We start from the raw sequence: 15,761 nt of genomic DNA on the forward strand, positions 1-15,761 counted from the left end.
ATGGAAAACATTATTCCAGCCTGTACCTACGAGATGTACAAGATTTTCGTTGTATATCTCTTCTATTTATTATTATTATTTTTAAATCTACCAGATACTTTTTCGGGAAGAAAATCATTTTGGTGCCGATTATAAAAATGAATTCGATTTTGTATTAACAGAAGAGCATTATAGCAGGTTAAAATGTGTGTGCGACACAGTGGGTACAAATATGGTTGAAGACGGTTATTAGATCACCCGTCCATTTCTGTAAGGTATGAGCAACTACTTTGCGAAGCCAGCCTACGAGTACAAGGCAACATTCAGAAGCCTAAACAACTGGTTTGCACATATTGACAAATATGTGAAACCCACGTAAGGGTGTTGTAGCCTTGAAACACAAAAACTGAGTATCGCGGCTTCAAAAAGAGTGTTACTTGAGACCCTATTTTTGGGTCTCATGGCGGTCAGATAGTCATAATAAAGTCTAAATTAAAGGTAATGAACTTGTACAGAATAATCAGAATATTGAACTGTAGTTGGTGGGATGAATAATTTAGTAACCATTATTTGAGACACAAGTATAGATTTTCAGAAATATAACAAAACAATAAATGGGCCAGGATGATGATTCCAGTTGGTCGAAGTACCATTGGAAATTGATCTTGAAGAAATGCAAGAGTAGTATCCATTATACAATTTAAAAAGAAATGTGATTGATTTCGTAACAAACTTTCATAGTGTAGGTATACTGGCCTTACAACATTTGAGTTTACGCCATTTAAAATCACAGTTTGTTTGCTTTTATTTTGATTAATGTATGCGTAGTTATAACATTGTTTTAAGAGCAATATATATAATTTTCTTTTCTGTCTTTTTAAGACCTTTCAGGTCCGAGCCCACATGTACCAAGCAAGATCATTAATAGGATCAGATGCATCAGGATTGTCTGATCCATTTGCGAGAGTGATTGTAGGGGAATACTGCCGAACTACTCAGGTAAAGAAATGGTTATTCTCTTCAACAATAATGTGTACTTATTTACCAGGTAACCAAAAAAAGAAAAACTTTCTATATCAGTAATAAAAAAAGAGCAATACAGTGGACGGGGGGGCGTATCTTTAGGTTTCTAAGTAATTTCCATCAGAATTCAACACTCTTTACCAACGTTCCTGCAGCCGCACAATACCCTGGTGTTAAAACTCTTTGGTCGTATATGCAAAGAAGCCCGTGAGTGCGTTCCGCTGGTCTCCTTAATTTTCCAAGGATCTCCCACGGAGGTGGTTGTCGAGGGAAGGAAACAGCTGCTAATCTGTTGGTGCAAGGTCTGGTAAATATGGTGCATGGCACAGTGTCTTCCAGACAAGTTGCTAAAGGATCTCCTGGGTTCTCTCTGCCACATGTAGATTGGCATTGTCCTGCAGGACTAGCAAACCCTTGCTATTCATGAATACTGACTCCTGCCGAATGCACGGTGCACCTTTTGCCTCTGCTGAGAGTAGAGGTCAGTAGTGATAGTTTGACTAGGCCGAAGGAGCTCGTAATGCACCACTTGCTGATAATTCCACCATACAGAGACCATAAATTTCTTGGGTGCAGAGGTAGTCTTGAGGTGTGAGGAACAGGGTCGTGTGGCAACAACCAATGTCTCATACGCTTGGGACTGTCGTAAAGCGCCCACTTTTCGTCACTGTGAGCAAGTGATGAAAGATTCTGCAAGTTCATCAAACGTTAGATCACTTTTCTCCACTGTGGCTGCTTTGAGATCCTCGTCATCCAACACATGTGCTCATCCACTGCGAGGTTCATCCGAAAGGCTCACATCTTTCGAATGGAATTTCTGGAGCCAATGCCTTGATGTGTATTCGTTCACAGCATTCTCCCCAAATCCGCAGCAACTTAATGCGTCAGCGGACAGGCCCAATACACACGAACAAGCTGCTTCGATACCTCCATTTCTCTTCAACATTGGACAAGCTATGACTGGTGTGTGTGCGCAACGCGCCTGCATAACTGAAGATCGATGGTCAGACGGACTCCTGATCGCTTGGCGGGTACGTGCGTTATTTCGTTTCCTCTCTGTGAGCGCATGAATAATCGAATGTCTAAAACGGAGAGAACCTTTTTTGGTTATTTGGTAGTTTAATGCATGAAACAATCTCATTTTGAATGATGTTTCCTTTAGCCAAGCAGGCATAATCGTGGGACGTTAAACTAAACCAAACCAAATCCCATTTTAAAATTACGTCAATTGTATTGATGTGGACTTCTTTCAAAGTTTTGAATCATGTTCCTTTTCGTATACGTAATTACGTGAAACATTCAATACACTTGTTGCGTTCCTTCGACCTTATTTTGTAGGGGAGACCAAGGACAATTGTAACAAATTTTACATTTTATTTTTTCTCACATGTTTATGTTCCAATAAGTCTGAAAATTATACATCTTAAGTGAAGGTTTGTTGCTCCATTCAATTTTTTTCATACATGACAATTTCTAATATAGAAAGTTACGAAGCATTTTATGACAGCATCTGTCTTGCTACAGACGTCCCCGTGTCCGGGTCAATTGTAACAAAGCTTTGGAACAATTGTAACATGATGGTTTTAATGAAAAGTACAATATACGTATATGGCATGGCAAAACAATATATATGTTAAATAATGCTGATACTAATAATAATAACACTGATACATTTAACAACGGATGGGGACAACAAACTAAGAATATAGACTACATCCTCAAATTTAAAATTATACCTATTTAAAAATATAAAATTTCCAAGCGTCAACAAGATAAGTTACTTTTTACCGGTACCGTGCCACATTAGCTCTAAATAACTTTTCTTCGGCGTAAATTAAACATGTACAAGCAAACCAAGATTAAAATATGACGTAACATAAAAATTCAAGTCAGTGACGTAACAATGGCGTTTGGCGTCCGTAGGCAAAATCCGTAATGGCACCCCCATAGCCCTCTAATATGCCTAAGCGCACTGCGCCCCTAGGCAATAAATCAGCCTCTCAACCCTATTGTTATGCCACTGTTTCAAGTCCTAAAGATATTGTACTAATAGACACCTACACTGCATTTGTAGCCTTTATACACATCCCTCACACAACGACGCGAACAGAGAATGCAGTACTGTGCGAGAGAAATTATGTAAAACAAGTGAAAAGTTACATTATTATTATTTCTGATAACTCAGAAAGGGAGCCTATTTGACAAATGAGTCTTTAAAATCTTATAGGGTATTTAAAGACATTACAAGGAAGGAATATGTAGAAACATTAACCTATTCTGATACAACATCGAAAAGCAATGATCCACAGCCAGCCACAAACGTTTGTAAAGGTGTATAAAGACGTTAGAGGAGGCCGCATAATGAAATATGGGGTGAAAGTATTTTCTTTCCCTATAGTAACCATAATGATATATTATACAATAAGGTCGCCAAGGATTTTTTTGGCGGTCGGGTCCCTCCCTACGTTCTTGTGGCCCTGGAAAAGCATACTTAATACGTACATTGTTTTATTAATTACATCAGTGGTATTATCTTCGGTCATATCTAGTTTATTCTCATAATGGTTCAGTACAACTTTGTATGGGACGGTTCGAACATGTTGCAATCGTCCCCGGTCGCCATGTTATATTTATACCCGTCCAACGGTCAGTGATGAATAAAATGATTTCTCATAATTGCATTGAGCCAAAGCATCAAACACAATATCCACGTTGTCAAGGACAAAAGATAGATTACGCACGCAAAGGGTATTTGTTTACAGCAAACGCATATCGATCAAGAGAAAATAAAAACAAGTCAGTTAAAAATTTACTTAGCTCTGTCAAAATGACGTTTCTCTTTGTGCAGTGTTCCACACTTTATTAACGATGTTCATTTTTCCTCCCACATACACCTTGCATGAGTGACTCCAATGACATGTACAAAGAATATTCCGAAACTCACTTCTACCCGAGTTACAATTGTCCCCGGTCTCCCCCACATAATTATATAATATATAGAACATGTGAGTGTATAAATCTAAAAGATTTACGTACAAGATACGACAAAATCATCAAGTAAACTCACATTTATAATGAAATAAGAAATATCAATGAAATGCACAAGTTCGTTCCCGTGTATCAGTTAAATTACATACAACAAAGTTGATTTATGTAAGTTTTTCAACTCTGCATGAATTTATCAATAGTATAAAATGATCCTGGTAAGATAATATTTCGAATCACTTTCTTTATGTGCCTTACTTTCAGCTGTCTCTTTTACCTCAGCTAGAAGATGATTATTGATTTTGATTCCTTTTAATTATAATAGATTTCGAGAAGTTAGAGGATCTATCTGACTTGAGCTTTAACTTTAATCTTTCTAGTATAGTCGTATCTATCAGAATTTACTTCAAATTCGTTTAAGTGTTCGCTAATTGTAGAAAGTATTTCGTTAACATTTCTCGAGTTGAGTTGAGTTGATTATGAGTTTTACGTCCCGTTCAGCAGCGAGGCTATATGAGACGTGGACCTACTGATTAATATGGAATCCGAACCACATGAGCTCCCGCCGGGAATGGAACCCGGGCCTCCCACAACAAAGGCGCGTACCCTAACCGCTTTGCCACGAAGGAGCTCTTAACATTTCTCGACTTTAGCGTCCATGTTAGCAATGAGTCTATATGAGACATGGACCTATAGCTTAATATGGAATCCGAACCACATAAGCTCCCGCCTCGAATCGAACCCGGTTCTTCCACGCCAAAGACGTGTACGCTAACCACATAGTTAAGAGGGAGCTCCAAGGAATCAGTCGGAAACGTGAACTAAGTGTAGGAAGAATAGAAACGATAGTGATAGATGACCGCTGGTTATCACAGGAAGAATAACCAGCCCTCTAAGAGATAAGATAATGAGTATTGATCTAAAAGATACTTGACTTTTTGACCAGTCCACGACAGCTTTTTCAATGACAGTGGTGTGTGATATTTTATATCACCATTTTTCGCACAGGAAAAAAAAAATATTCACTTCAGACGAGGCTCCTGAGAACACCATGGCATATATGATATTTGAATGAAATAAGGAATATTATGGGCGATAGTATAAATTAATTATCTAATACTGATACTAAAATACCTGGTTGTGTACTGAAGCTAGATTATTACAGAGGACTTCTATATGTTTATTCCGTTTGATTTTGTTCTCAGTAGTTGCACCTAGAAATGTTGTTGATTGGACATATTCAATACTTTTATTGTTTATTTTGATACTTGGCAAATTATACGACGTGTATTCAAAAAGTATTGAACTTTAATTTTTTCCCCGCGTAAACCAATGAAGCGCGGGAGCCTTTCTTCAGTGTAGATGTAGAGGGGACACCCACGCGCAGGGGACCCGCCCGCAGAAAGCGTCAGTAATTGGCCGTCGACCAGCGAGTGAAGACGTGTAGTGAGCAGTCGTTGGATTTCAGTTCTTTTAAAATGACAGAAACACTTAAGCAGCCATATTACATCAAATTTTGCCAAAAGCTTGGCGATACCCAAGCAAAAACCATTCAATCGGATTGGTACATTCAATTTTGAACGACAATTTAGGCATCAGGAAAGTGTCCGCGAAATTTGATTTAGGCTTTCATCTCCAAACACAACATTCCTGTGTGTCGTCAGGCTCCATATTCACCCAACATGGCTCCGTGTGGCTTTTGGTTATATCCCAAGCTGAAAATTCCACTAAGAGGGACCCGATTTGGGTCAAGAGAAGACATCATGCGGAGTGCGACGACACGGTTGCTCACCATTCCAAAAACTGCGTTCCAGAAGTGTTTGCAAGAATGCCTGGAGCGCTGATAGAAGTGTATGCATTACCAAGAGTACTTTGAAGGGGATTAGTGCTTCGGATTTCGAAATCAATAAATGTTTTTTGACAACCAAAGGCTCGATACTTTTTGAACACACCTCGTATGTGACCTACCTACCAAAACTTAGAAAAACTAAATATTACTGTTTTTTTTTTTTTTTTTCAAGTTGCCGATTTTCTTTTTTTATAGAATCAGTTTTCCAATTGCTCAGTTGTTCTTTTCTCTCTAAAGGTAAAGCGAAGACGCATTGGTTACCTTTCCTAAAGCCCGTTCTCAGTAACGGAAGTCTTATAAAGCCTCCTGTTGAAGTTTTGACTTATCTTTCGTAACTAATCTATCGTTAGGGGTTCATTTAGATAAACATCTTTTTTTGTGTTCATCTCTCTTATTTCAAGACTGCACACGTAGGGTATTAAGCAGGCAGCTTAATAAGTAATCATTGTGCCATTAGAGAATTTGAACAGTCTGAAAAAGAACAATTCCTCCTTCTTCTCAAAGAGATTAAGAGTTAACCTTAGCAATTTTAGAGTTTAACATAATTTAATTGAGGGGGACCACGGTGGCTCAGTGGTAGAGCGCTTACCTTTGGTTGCCACGTTTTCTCCCACTTTCTCATTCCACCAGTTCTTCCAACATCATTCACTTGTTTTAATCATACTCTTCCTTAGCCTAATAGTAATAATCGTGGGACGTTAAACTCAAAGATTTTATTTCACAATTTAATTGAGTGGATTAAGATAGGCCCACAATTTTAGATTAAGGAAATTGTGTTAGATATTTTGGATCTAGGTACTCTAGTGGTATATAATAGTCAAAATTTAGAGAAAGACCTAGTACATTAATTTTTCTTTGAAGTTTCTCTTTAATTGATATAATGTTTGTATCTTTAGCATAAAATGTAAGTTAAATATGAACTGGAAATATGGTAGATATGATGCATTGGGCAAAGAATTTTACTTGTCGTTAGTAGTAATAGGTGCTCTTGATGGCAAAATATTTGCGATGATGAGTTTGTTAAAATGTAAACTGTAGACCTCAAAATAGTATTTTAGGTTAGGACATTAATCTCTTACTGAACTTGCATCAATGTGTTTTATCTATTACCAGGATAAATGGTAGATGAAGTGGATTTGCTTGACACAAACTAGAATCTGTGCAAATGAATGTTCATGTTTTTAAGCCATAAATTTAGTTATATTAAATATCAAGTTTTTTTTTTTTTTTTTTTTTTTTTTTTTTTTTTTTTTTTTTTTTTTTTTTTTACTATAAGTGAAGGCCGTAAGTACTAGAATTACTAAGAACGGGGTCTAGGGAGGGTTCGTATGAAAAATACTGTGTAAACCTGAATTTTGGAGGCGGGGATGTTTGACCACAAATAAACAACTTCTGGATGCAGCTTTGCTAGCTTCAAGTGAGCTTATTATACAATCAATATATATTACTTTCATTTTCACATTATAAGTATAACCTAATAGTTTTCTTGCAGGTTTACGCACCACTTGAAATAATTGTAGAAAAATATATAATTCTTTCACTAATTTTCTTTATATTTTCCCCTAAAAGATTTACAGTAGGCGAAAATATTTCACTTGACATAGATACAATTCAAGGGAGCCACCAGATATAATTGTTGAAAGTTTATATTTCTTTTACGATTTGCGTGTAAATACGGCCTTCGAATGTATGACATAAAAACTACAGTGCAAAAAACAGAAACCAACCTGTGCTAGTGGCCACTAAAACGCACGAATGCTATCTGACCGAGTCAGAGGAGGGCGAAGCATGTGCGCCCACGCGAGGGTGCGTTCGAAGGGAGCAGACGCGTCAGCGATGGTGGGTATACGCATATGGTATTTGAAAGAAGTGGGTTTTGGCAATGATATGAGTTTCAATAGAATTTGCATGGAATCATACTAGCAACGCTCCACTTGTAAACATAAAATACAGCTTCTGTACACTGTACAGAAATACACTGCCTGTGGAAAATAGCATTTAATAGAGTCATCTTTCATATGTACTAACTTATTTTATTCGTAATAAAGCTCTTGTAATTATTTTACACTAGTAACTCTATACTTGTAAACCTAAAATATAGCTGTATTATTTTGTATTCAATCGCCTGCAGAAATTTGTTCTTCATAAATATGTCTTTCTTCATGCAAAGTATTCAATTTTACCTGTAAATCTTCCAAAATGTGGTGCGCCAAAACTACACCATCACCATACTTTGTTTTTGGAATTCACAAATTGTGACTTACTTATGTAACATGATGTGTTATTTAGCTCTTGAAATATATGGAATTATTGCTAATTACTTTGCTTGTGTAAAGAAATTAGTTTCCTGTTGATTGAAAATCATTATTCTTGTTTTTTTTTTTTTTTTCTTCCTTTTTGTAGGTAATCGACGAGACGTTGAGTCCTACTTGGGACGAAATGCTATTGTTTGATGACATTCTTGTCTATGGGACAAGAGAAGATATCAAGAGCGATCCTCCGTCAATTATAATTGAAATTTTTGATCAAGATAAAGTGGTAAGTAATTACGTCGAATAATTAGAAATATAGAGTATGCAAAATCTACTACTACTATTATTTTAACTTGTGTTCAAATATGCCTAGTAGCAGAGACAGCTTGCAAACCGCTTGCTGTAAGCTTGCATTGGAAGTCGGCAAGCTTACATCCGGCTTGATTGGAAAGCGTGCAAGCATGCGGCAAGCTGGATTCCAGTAAAGAACTCACATGGGAGCAATCTTGTATTCAGCGTTCCATTCAAGCTTGACACAAGCGATTTACGAGTCAAGTCAATAGCCAATAAACGGCCAGGGATGCTATGACTCTCTGCGAAGGATCTAAAGCATGAAAGGCATATTGTATGAAAGGGCAAGCGTAAAACACCAAAAGCCAAGCACACACCAACTGGCCGAAAGCTTTCTTGCTACTTGGGATGTTCTTCCATAGTTAGTGACTACAAACACACATACAGAACATGTACTCTCGTTTTGATTCCCAGTAATAGCGGAATGTTTTGTGTTAATCCAGTTCCGTGAAGACACCTAGAAAGCTATACTGTGCGTGAATCTACAGCTTAATTTGGGATCAGAAACATATGAAGTTCCACCGGAAATCGTATTGTACGTAGTCTTCTTTTATAAACTGTAATTCCTCAAAACCAGTGGTCGCCATACTTATGAAGCTTCGAATCTACCGTACCGTTATCAAATCCTACTCTGAGATACTAACCAAATGAACTACCAACTTAAAAAAAAAAAAAAAAAACTCTTACATTTGTTTGTTACCTATAAACTTACATTTCTAGTAAATATGAGATCAAACTAGCCATGTTAGCAAATGTCTAGTATATACACTATAAACATAACGTGCACAACCCCACGCGTATGCAATCAACTATGAAATGAGGCTGACAATGGCAATTGCGCAAAAGAAACAAGCTGCTGTTGTCAGCGCCTCCTGTCGTTAGCTTCAGCTCATGAGTTGAGTTTGAGTTTAACGTCCCGTTCAGCAGCGAGGCTATATGAGACGTGGACCTACTGATTAACGTGGAATCCGAACCACTTGAGCTCCCGCCGGGAATCGAACCCGGGTCTCCCACGCCAAAGGCGCGTACGCTAACCGCTTAGCCACGGAAGAGCTCTAGCTTCAGTTCAGTCTAGGAATCAATATCAGCCAACCGGAGCGTTAACACGATCTACCAAAAATGTCTCCACGAGCAAATAGTAGCTCCCAATCGACGGTTTGTCGATCACTGGTCTAGGACATAAGATTTCAATAAGGTTTATTATTGAAAAGGGAGTAACCTAACAGAAGATAAGGAACTGTATTCATAATTGGTGAAGACATTTATGCGTTATTAAACAAAATGAAATTAAGAAAAAACAAAGAAAAAAATAAAAATGAAAAAGAAATAAAACGAAAGAAAAATTAGTTCATTATAGAAGGTGACTGACAAATCATAAGCGCTCCTTCTTCAACATTCCGAAGACTTTATTCCACACAAATAATGATTGGTACGCTGACCATACGTTAACTCAACGAACGCGAGCTGATTGTCTGACCAGAGTTCATGGGTTGTAAGGGGCAAGAGTTCTTATTACAGTAGAGTTCCTGAAACTCTGCATACGATAACCCAGCAGCCCGGATAACTCTGCCACACCCAGGCAGGGTGAGAAAAAACCCGCGCGCAGATCCGTTCAGGTATTTTTCTGAGGTCTGTTTTATCAGGTATATTACTGTATAGTGTGTATTCATTAATTTTCATTTCCATGTATAAATAAAGGCTCTATGCCTTCATAAAATACGTACTTTTTCTTTGTTTAAGTGTAATTGGGCAGTTTATTCTCCGTTATATTCTCAAGCAACCAATAATACAAATACAGTACTGCATTTTCTGAGGAAACACTCGTACTTATTCTGTTTTAACCCCATTCCCGATAACCCGGTATTTTCACAAACTCAGCCACCCTTCAGTCCACATTAGGCTGAATCTTCGGGACTCGATTGTACTTTTTTTTCATACAACTCATGAATGTGTAGTAAAGCCTTCGGAATAGTGGAGAAGGACTTATGGTTTGACAGTCACCTTCTACAATAAACTCCTTTTTTTTTCTTTTTGCTTTTGTTTTTCTTTTTTCTTGTTTTTTTTTCTTTTTCTTTCTTTCCTTTTTTCTTTCTTTCTTTTTTCTTTCTTTCATTCATTCATTCATTCATTCTTTCTTTCATTCTTTCTTTCTTTATTTCATTCATTCTTTCTTTATATATTTCTTTATTTCTTTCATTCTTTCTTTCTTTTTTATTTCTTTCTTTCGTTCATTCATTTTTATTTAATAACGCATGAATGTCTTTACCAATTAGTAATGCAGTTCCTTATCTTCTGTTAGGTTACTCCCTCTTCAATAATAAACCTTATTGAAATCGTTTAATTCGTTCGGAAGTCCTAGAGGAAATATAGTTCATAAAAGCAGACTAGATACGATTTCCGGCGAAACTTCATATGTTTCTGATCCCAAATTAAGCTGTAGATTCAGGTACAGTATAGTTGCAGGGCTGAGAAGGAGCGTGAAACTAAACATTTTTCAAATTCGAGCTATCTGTTGTAGCTTTCTTTCCTTTGGACATTCTAATCAATCGAACTAATATTATTCAGTGTAGAGCGTTCACCTCTGGTGTTTGGGGTCCCGGGTTCGATTCCAGCCCCCGCCAAGTGAACTTTGGGGTGGACAAACACCGAGTGCGTAGGTTTTCTCGGGGTTCTCCCGTTTCCTCCCACTTTTCTTCATTCCACCATTTCATTCATTACTCATTATCACCGGCATAAACGTGGGACGTAAAACTCAAAGATTTCATTTCATTTTCAAATTAATATTACTTTTTAGGAATAAGATTTGATAACCACTTGTATTAATATGCTCAGCAAATGCCTCTTAAGTATAATATTTTTTACAATATTTCATTCATTTCATTTTCTACCTCACTCTGACTGTGCTATTCAGCAGTCGCTTCTACCTTGTCTCTATTTTTTATAGTTCCATTGTTCGCTTTATCCTTTTCTTTTTCGGTCCGAGAATGTCTTAGGACATTGTGGTGAGTTTAAATTTTGTAGGTTCGTACGATTTAACATCAGGCCCCTTTTAGCAGAAATTATATTAGCTACATATATAGTTGCAATAAAGGAATCGTTGTGATGTCATGATCAAAGATAAATATATCAGAGCTTTTGCATCACATCATATAACGCATTAGTGTCTTAATGGTTATGGGGTTTGAGTTACTTATTTCTTGGTCTGGAAGAAACAAACAAAAAAAAAGTAATTCTCCGATTGGGTTTTGTTATTTTTGGATGAAAAGATCCAATATATTTCAATCAAAAATTTTCTTGTAGGCCTTATATCTGGAGAATTACATATAGTGTAGCCAAACCAAAATTATCACTCAACGCAGTATGATGTTCTTGTTCCGTAGAAAGTACGAAAACTCGATTTACGGACAGTTCAAAAATTTTGTGGCCCCTGAGCCAAAAATTTATTATTGGCTAAGATCGCAATCTTTTGATCCATTTCTGGATTATTCCTAAAATTCTTGTAATTCGATTCCTTTATATTCTTAACATATATGTAAAACTTACATTGCCAACAAACGTGAAATCATGACTAAGGAACATTTCACCGCATGCCGTGATAACCCAATACACGTGTACATTCCTTGTGACGACATGATAGCTAAAGCAGTTACGAACCAAGATAGGTAGATCAATTATATTAACAACCAGGTCAAGACGCTGCTAGACCAAAAACACCTTTACACCAGTGTGAGTTACACTAGTCACTATTTCAAGTCAAAAAGTCCACAAAGACTAAGAGTACAGAAAGAGGTTACAATACATTGGACGAAGGGGTTGAAGAATTCACAAAAGGATGAACCATGGTATAGTTTTAATGGGTAGCAAATGTTGAATTTTATAACACAAGGAGCTAAAACAAAACAGTAGTTTTTCCTGGTTGAATCCCTGAGCAATCGGCCCAACAACCAACGGTCTCAAGAGACTATTCTACTTGCATGCCACTAATTGTTTTATAATTATTCACTTCGATTAATCAACCCTTTTTTAATAGCCTATTGGGCATAAACGTAGGATATTAAACTAAAACTCAGTCTTGGGAAGTAACAAATTTTTAAGTAACGTACCTAGTTTGCGTTACTTTTTTCGGAAACAAATGTTTCTTTCCTGTAAGTGAATTTCTCAGAATAAAACAATCGAGCATGAACTACGTATGTCAAAGACCGACAGTCACCGACACACAGAGAAACAGATAAGTTCGTAGTGCCACTTGCTGTTTTTGGAAGATAGGGACAGCCTCAGGAAAATCACGTGTACTGATTGCAAGCACCTGGAAGATTTTGTCGTAGATTTTGACAGCTCCAAATCAATACATTCAGTGAATGAACTAGGAGTGCAATGATACCGGTAGTCTATTTTACTTTGATTGGTGTTGTTTTTATAAAGACGGAGAACGAAAATATTTTACCGTTCGAACATTTGAAAGAATACTTTTTTCTTAAGAGCTGAGGATGATGGTGGACAATGTTTAAAAGTAAAGTGCCTGAAGTGCCCCGGCGGAAAATATCAACAACTAGGGTGCCATAATTAACGATATACAGTAAGGGGTTAATATAAATAAACTGTTCTGATGAGCAGGCCTACTTTATTACTAGAAAATAGTTTCCTGATGGTATGTAATATTGGAGTTCTTTCAGATTAGTTTGCTTATCCTAGAGTCTCGTTGATTATAGAGTTTGAAACTAGCTTTAAAAAGCATGTATTGATTTTAGAGTTACTGGCAAGTTTTGATTCACCCCCAGTTCGTGTGTTCTCATTTTATTAGTTGTAGTGTAATGTTTCTCTATATTCTGTATTTTTAATTTTACATAACAACATTGTTATTATTAGTTTAGCAGAATAATAATCAACCATTTTTTTCTAACGCATAAGGATGAGCACGAGTAAAGATAAAAGTCGACTCTACTCGAATTCAAGTCGAGTTTCGAGTCAACTCAAAGGTAATATTCTCGAGTCGAGTTCCAAGCTGATTCAGTTTCTCGCGTCGAGTTTCGAGTCCAGTCGAGTTTGGTAAATGGCTCGTTCGTTTTAACTCGTCTTGAAATCTCGGCCTGATTACACTGGAAAGCGAAAGCCATAAGAAATGTAAGCTAAGCAGTAATATGGAATACTTTCAGCGTTGCTAACGAAAGGGGACACTGCTCGCATCTCGTCTCGTCTCGATAGAGAGCACATGAGATCTTTTTTATAACAAGCTCAGCTCCGCTCCGCTCAACTGAGAAGATAGCTCGAGCCGGCTCGCTTGAGGTGAACCATCAACTCGAGCTGGCTTGGTTGGGATGAGCCATCTGCTCGGTTCGGCTCAACTGAGCCGAGGGCTCTAGCCGAGTCGGTTGGGTGAGCTGTTGGCTCGGCTCACTTCTCGGTTCGGGTCGATAGTGAATGAGCTGTGAGCCGAGCTGCTCGAGTCGTTGACAATTCTAAACCCGGGTCGAGCAGTTTTGAAGATATTTGGCCAGTGCCCTATAACTTTTAACAGTGTTTGGCTCGAGCCCGAATACTCAACCTAGACCCTCAACCCAAATTCAGAATCTCGTAAACAATGTTCTTGTCTCCTAGATTTCACGAGTACCGAGGTTTGCAATCAACTAGTTTTTTAGTATTCAAATACAAACCGTCTATCTTTCATGTTTATATACAATGTTGTTATAATAATAATAATAATAATAATAATAATAATAATAATAATAATAATAATAATAATAATAATAATAATAAGTTGTAGTAGTAGTAGTGTCATTGATAATAATTATATTGTCTATGTAATATACTTGAAGAAAGTACTCGAAACTACACACGGGTTTGGCTCGACTCGACTCAAAACTCAACCCCAATTCGAGTCGAGTTGGAGGAAATTTTTCGAGCCGAGTTCTCGGGTCAAGCTCAAAGATGTATGTTCCTAATCGAATCGAATTTCAAAGAAAACTCGCTCGTGCCCATCCCTACGAGTAACGTAGTATGGCATTTTATCAATGTTACATTATATGAAAATGTTCATATAACAAGTAAAAATCTGTCCTTGCATTTACATAAAGCGATTCAGAAGTGCAATAATAATAATAATAATAATAATAATAATAATAATAATAATAATAATAATAATAATAATAGCGGTAGTAATAGTAGTACGGAAAATTGAAATAATAATTTTTTTCACATATTTAAAATTTCGGACCTAAAAGTAACGCGTTACTTTCGAAGTAAAGTAACAGTTACTTTTTTGGGGCAAGTAACGCGTTACATTTTAAGAGAAAGTAAAGTAACTTGTAACGCGTTACATTTTTACAAGTAACTTACCCAACACTGCTAAAACTACCATTAACTTCGAAAAAGTGTTTTTAAATCTGAGTCAAAATATATATTTCTGATTGTGTACGAACGAATTAATTTTTAAATCTGATAAAATGAGTAGGCATAGACTTTTCAAATTAGTCGGCTTCAAATCACTTTTCTTTTTTTCTTGTCTTTCAGGGAAAATCCGAATTTATTGGTAGAGCAATAGCGAAACCCCACGTGAAACTAAGCGAGGAGCCTTATTCGAAGCCGGAATTCCCACCTTCGTTAGAGTGGTATGAGCTAAACAGGGGACCAGATCATGCAGGGGAATTGCTAGCTACGTTTGAGATGCTTGAGGTAAGTAAAATGTTTCATCCTGAAGATATTTTAGGGTAATTGTAGTAGACCTACAAAAGGTAGGTCTACTATATATGTGTAATGTTTACCCTGTAGCTTCAGTCAGTAAATGTTTTGAGGTAGTTTTTATGTTTTAGGGTAGAATATCCCGTCTACAAAGTAGCATTATGTAAAGTTTTAAAACAATCTTTCTTTTTTAACCAAAGAATGACGGGAAAATAAGTTCAATAGACCTTTAAAAGCATATCTTCTTGAACTATAGGATATAGTTCTTTACTGACTCGCACTTCTGGCATATTTGACAAAACTAAATCTAAAATTCGATTTACTTTATTAACAACATTATTTAATAATTCTAAATTATAAGTTGTTCTTTAAAAAAAAAAAAATATTAATTGTTTTTAAAGTTCACCTCACTGGAAGTTATCTCTGACAAGTTGAAGTCAGTAATCAGAAGAATCGAGCTACTTAGAGAACACTTAATTTCAAACAGGGTAAAGAATTCATCATAACACTCAATGTTAGATTCAGATTGGAAGTACACTTGTATTCCCAGCTGCGCTTATTTTCACTAATAAAAAATTGAAACTGTTATCACCCTTATCTAATAAGCACATACTATACTTTGGAAAAGCAGATATAAGGATTCTCTA

General features: G+C 36.7%; 1 protein-coding gene across 1 annotated transcript in view; it reads left to right on the plus strand.

Moving 5' to 3' along the window:
* The window catches only part of LOC145673940 (otoferlin-like), a 479,417-nt gene that overhangs the window by 356,649 nt on the left and 107,007 nt on the right, over positions 1-15,761 (plus strand). Inside the window, exons 18-20 of the mRNA XM_081743754.1 lie at positions 862-978; positions 8,240-8,374; positions 14,947-15,108. Of these exons, the coding sequence (XP_081599880.1) occupies positions 862-978; positions 8,240-8,374; positions 14,947-15,108 (414 nt within the window). The remainder of the gene's footprint in view (positions 1-861; positions 979-8,239; positions 8,375-14,946; positions 15,109-15,761) is intronic.

Source organism: Thermobia domestica, chromosome 17, assembly GCF_964235325.1.
Source record: "Thermobia domestica chromosome 17, izTheDome1.hap1.1, whole genome shotgun sequence".
Lineage (NCBI taxonomy): Eukaryota > Metazoa > Arthropoda > Insecta > Zygentoma > Lepismatidae > Thermobia > Thermobia domestica.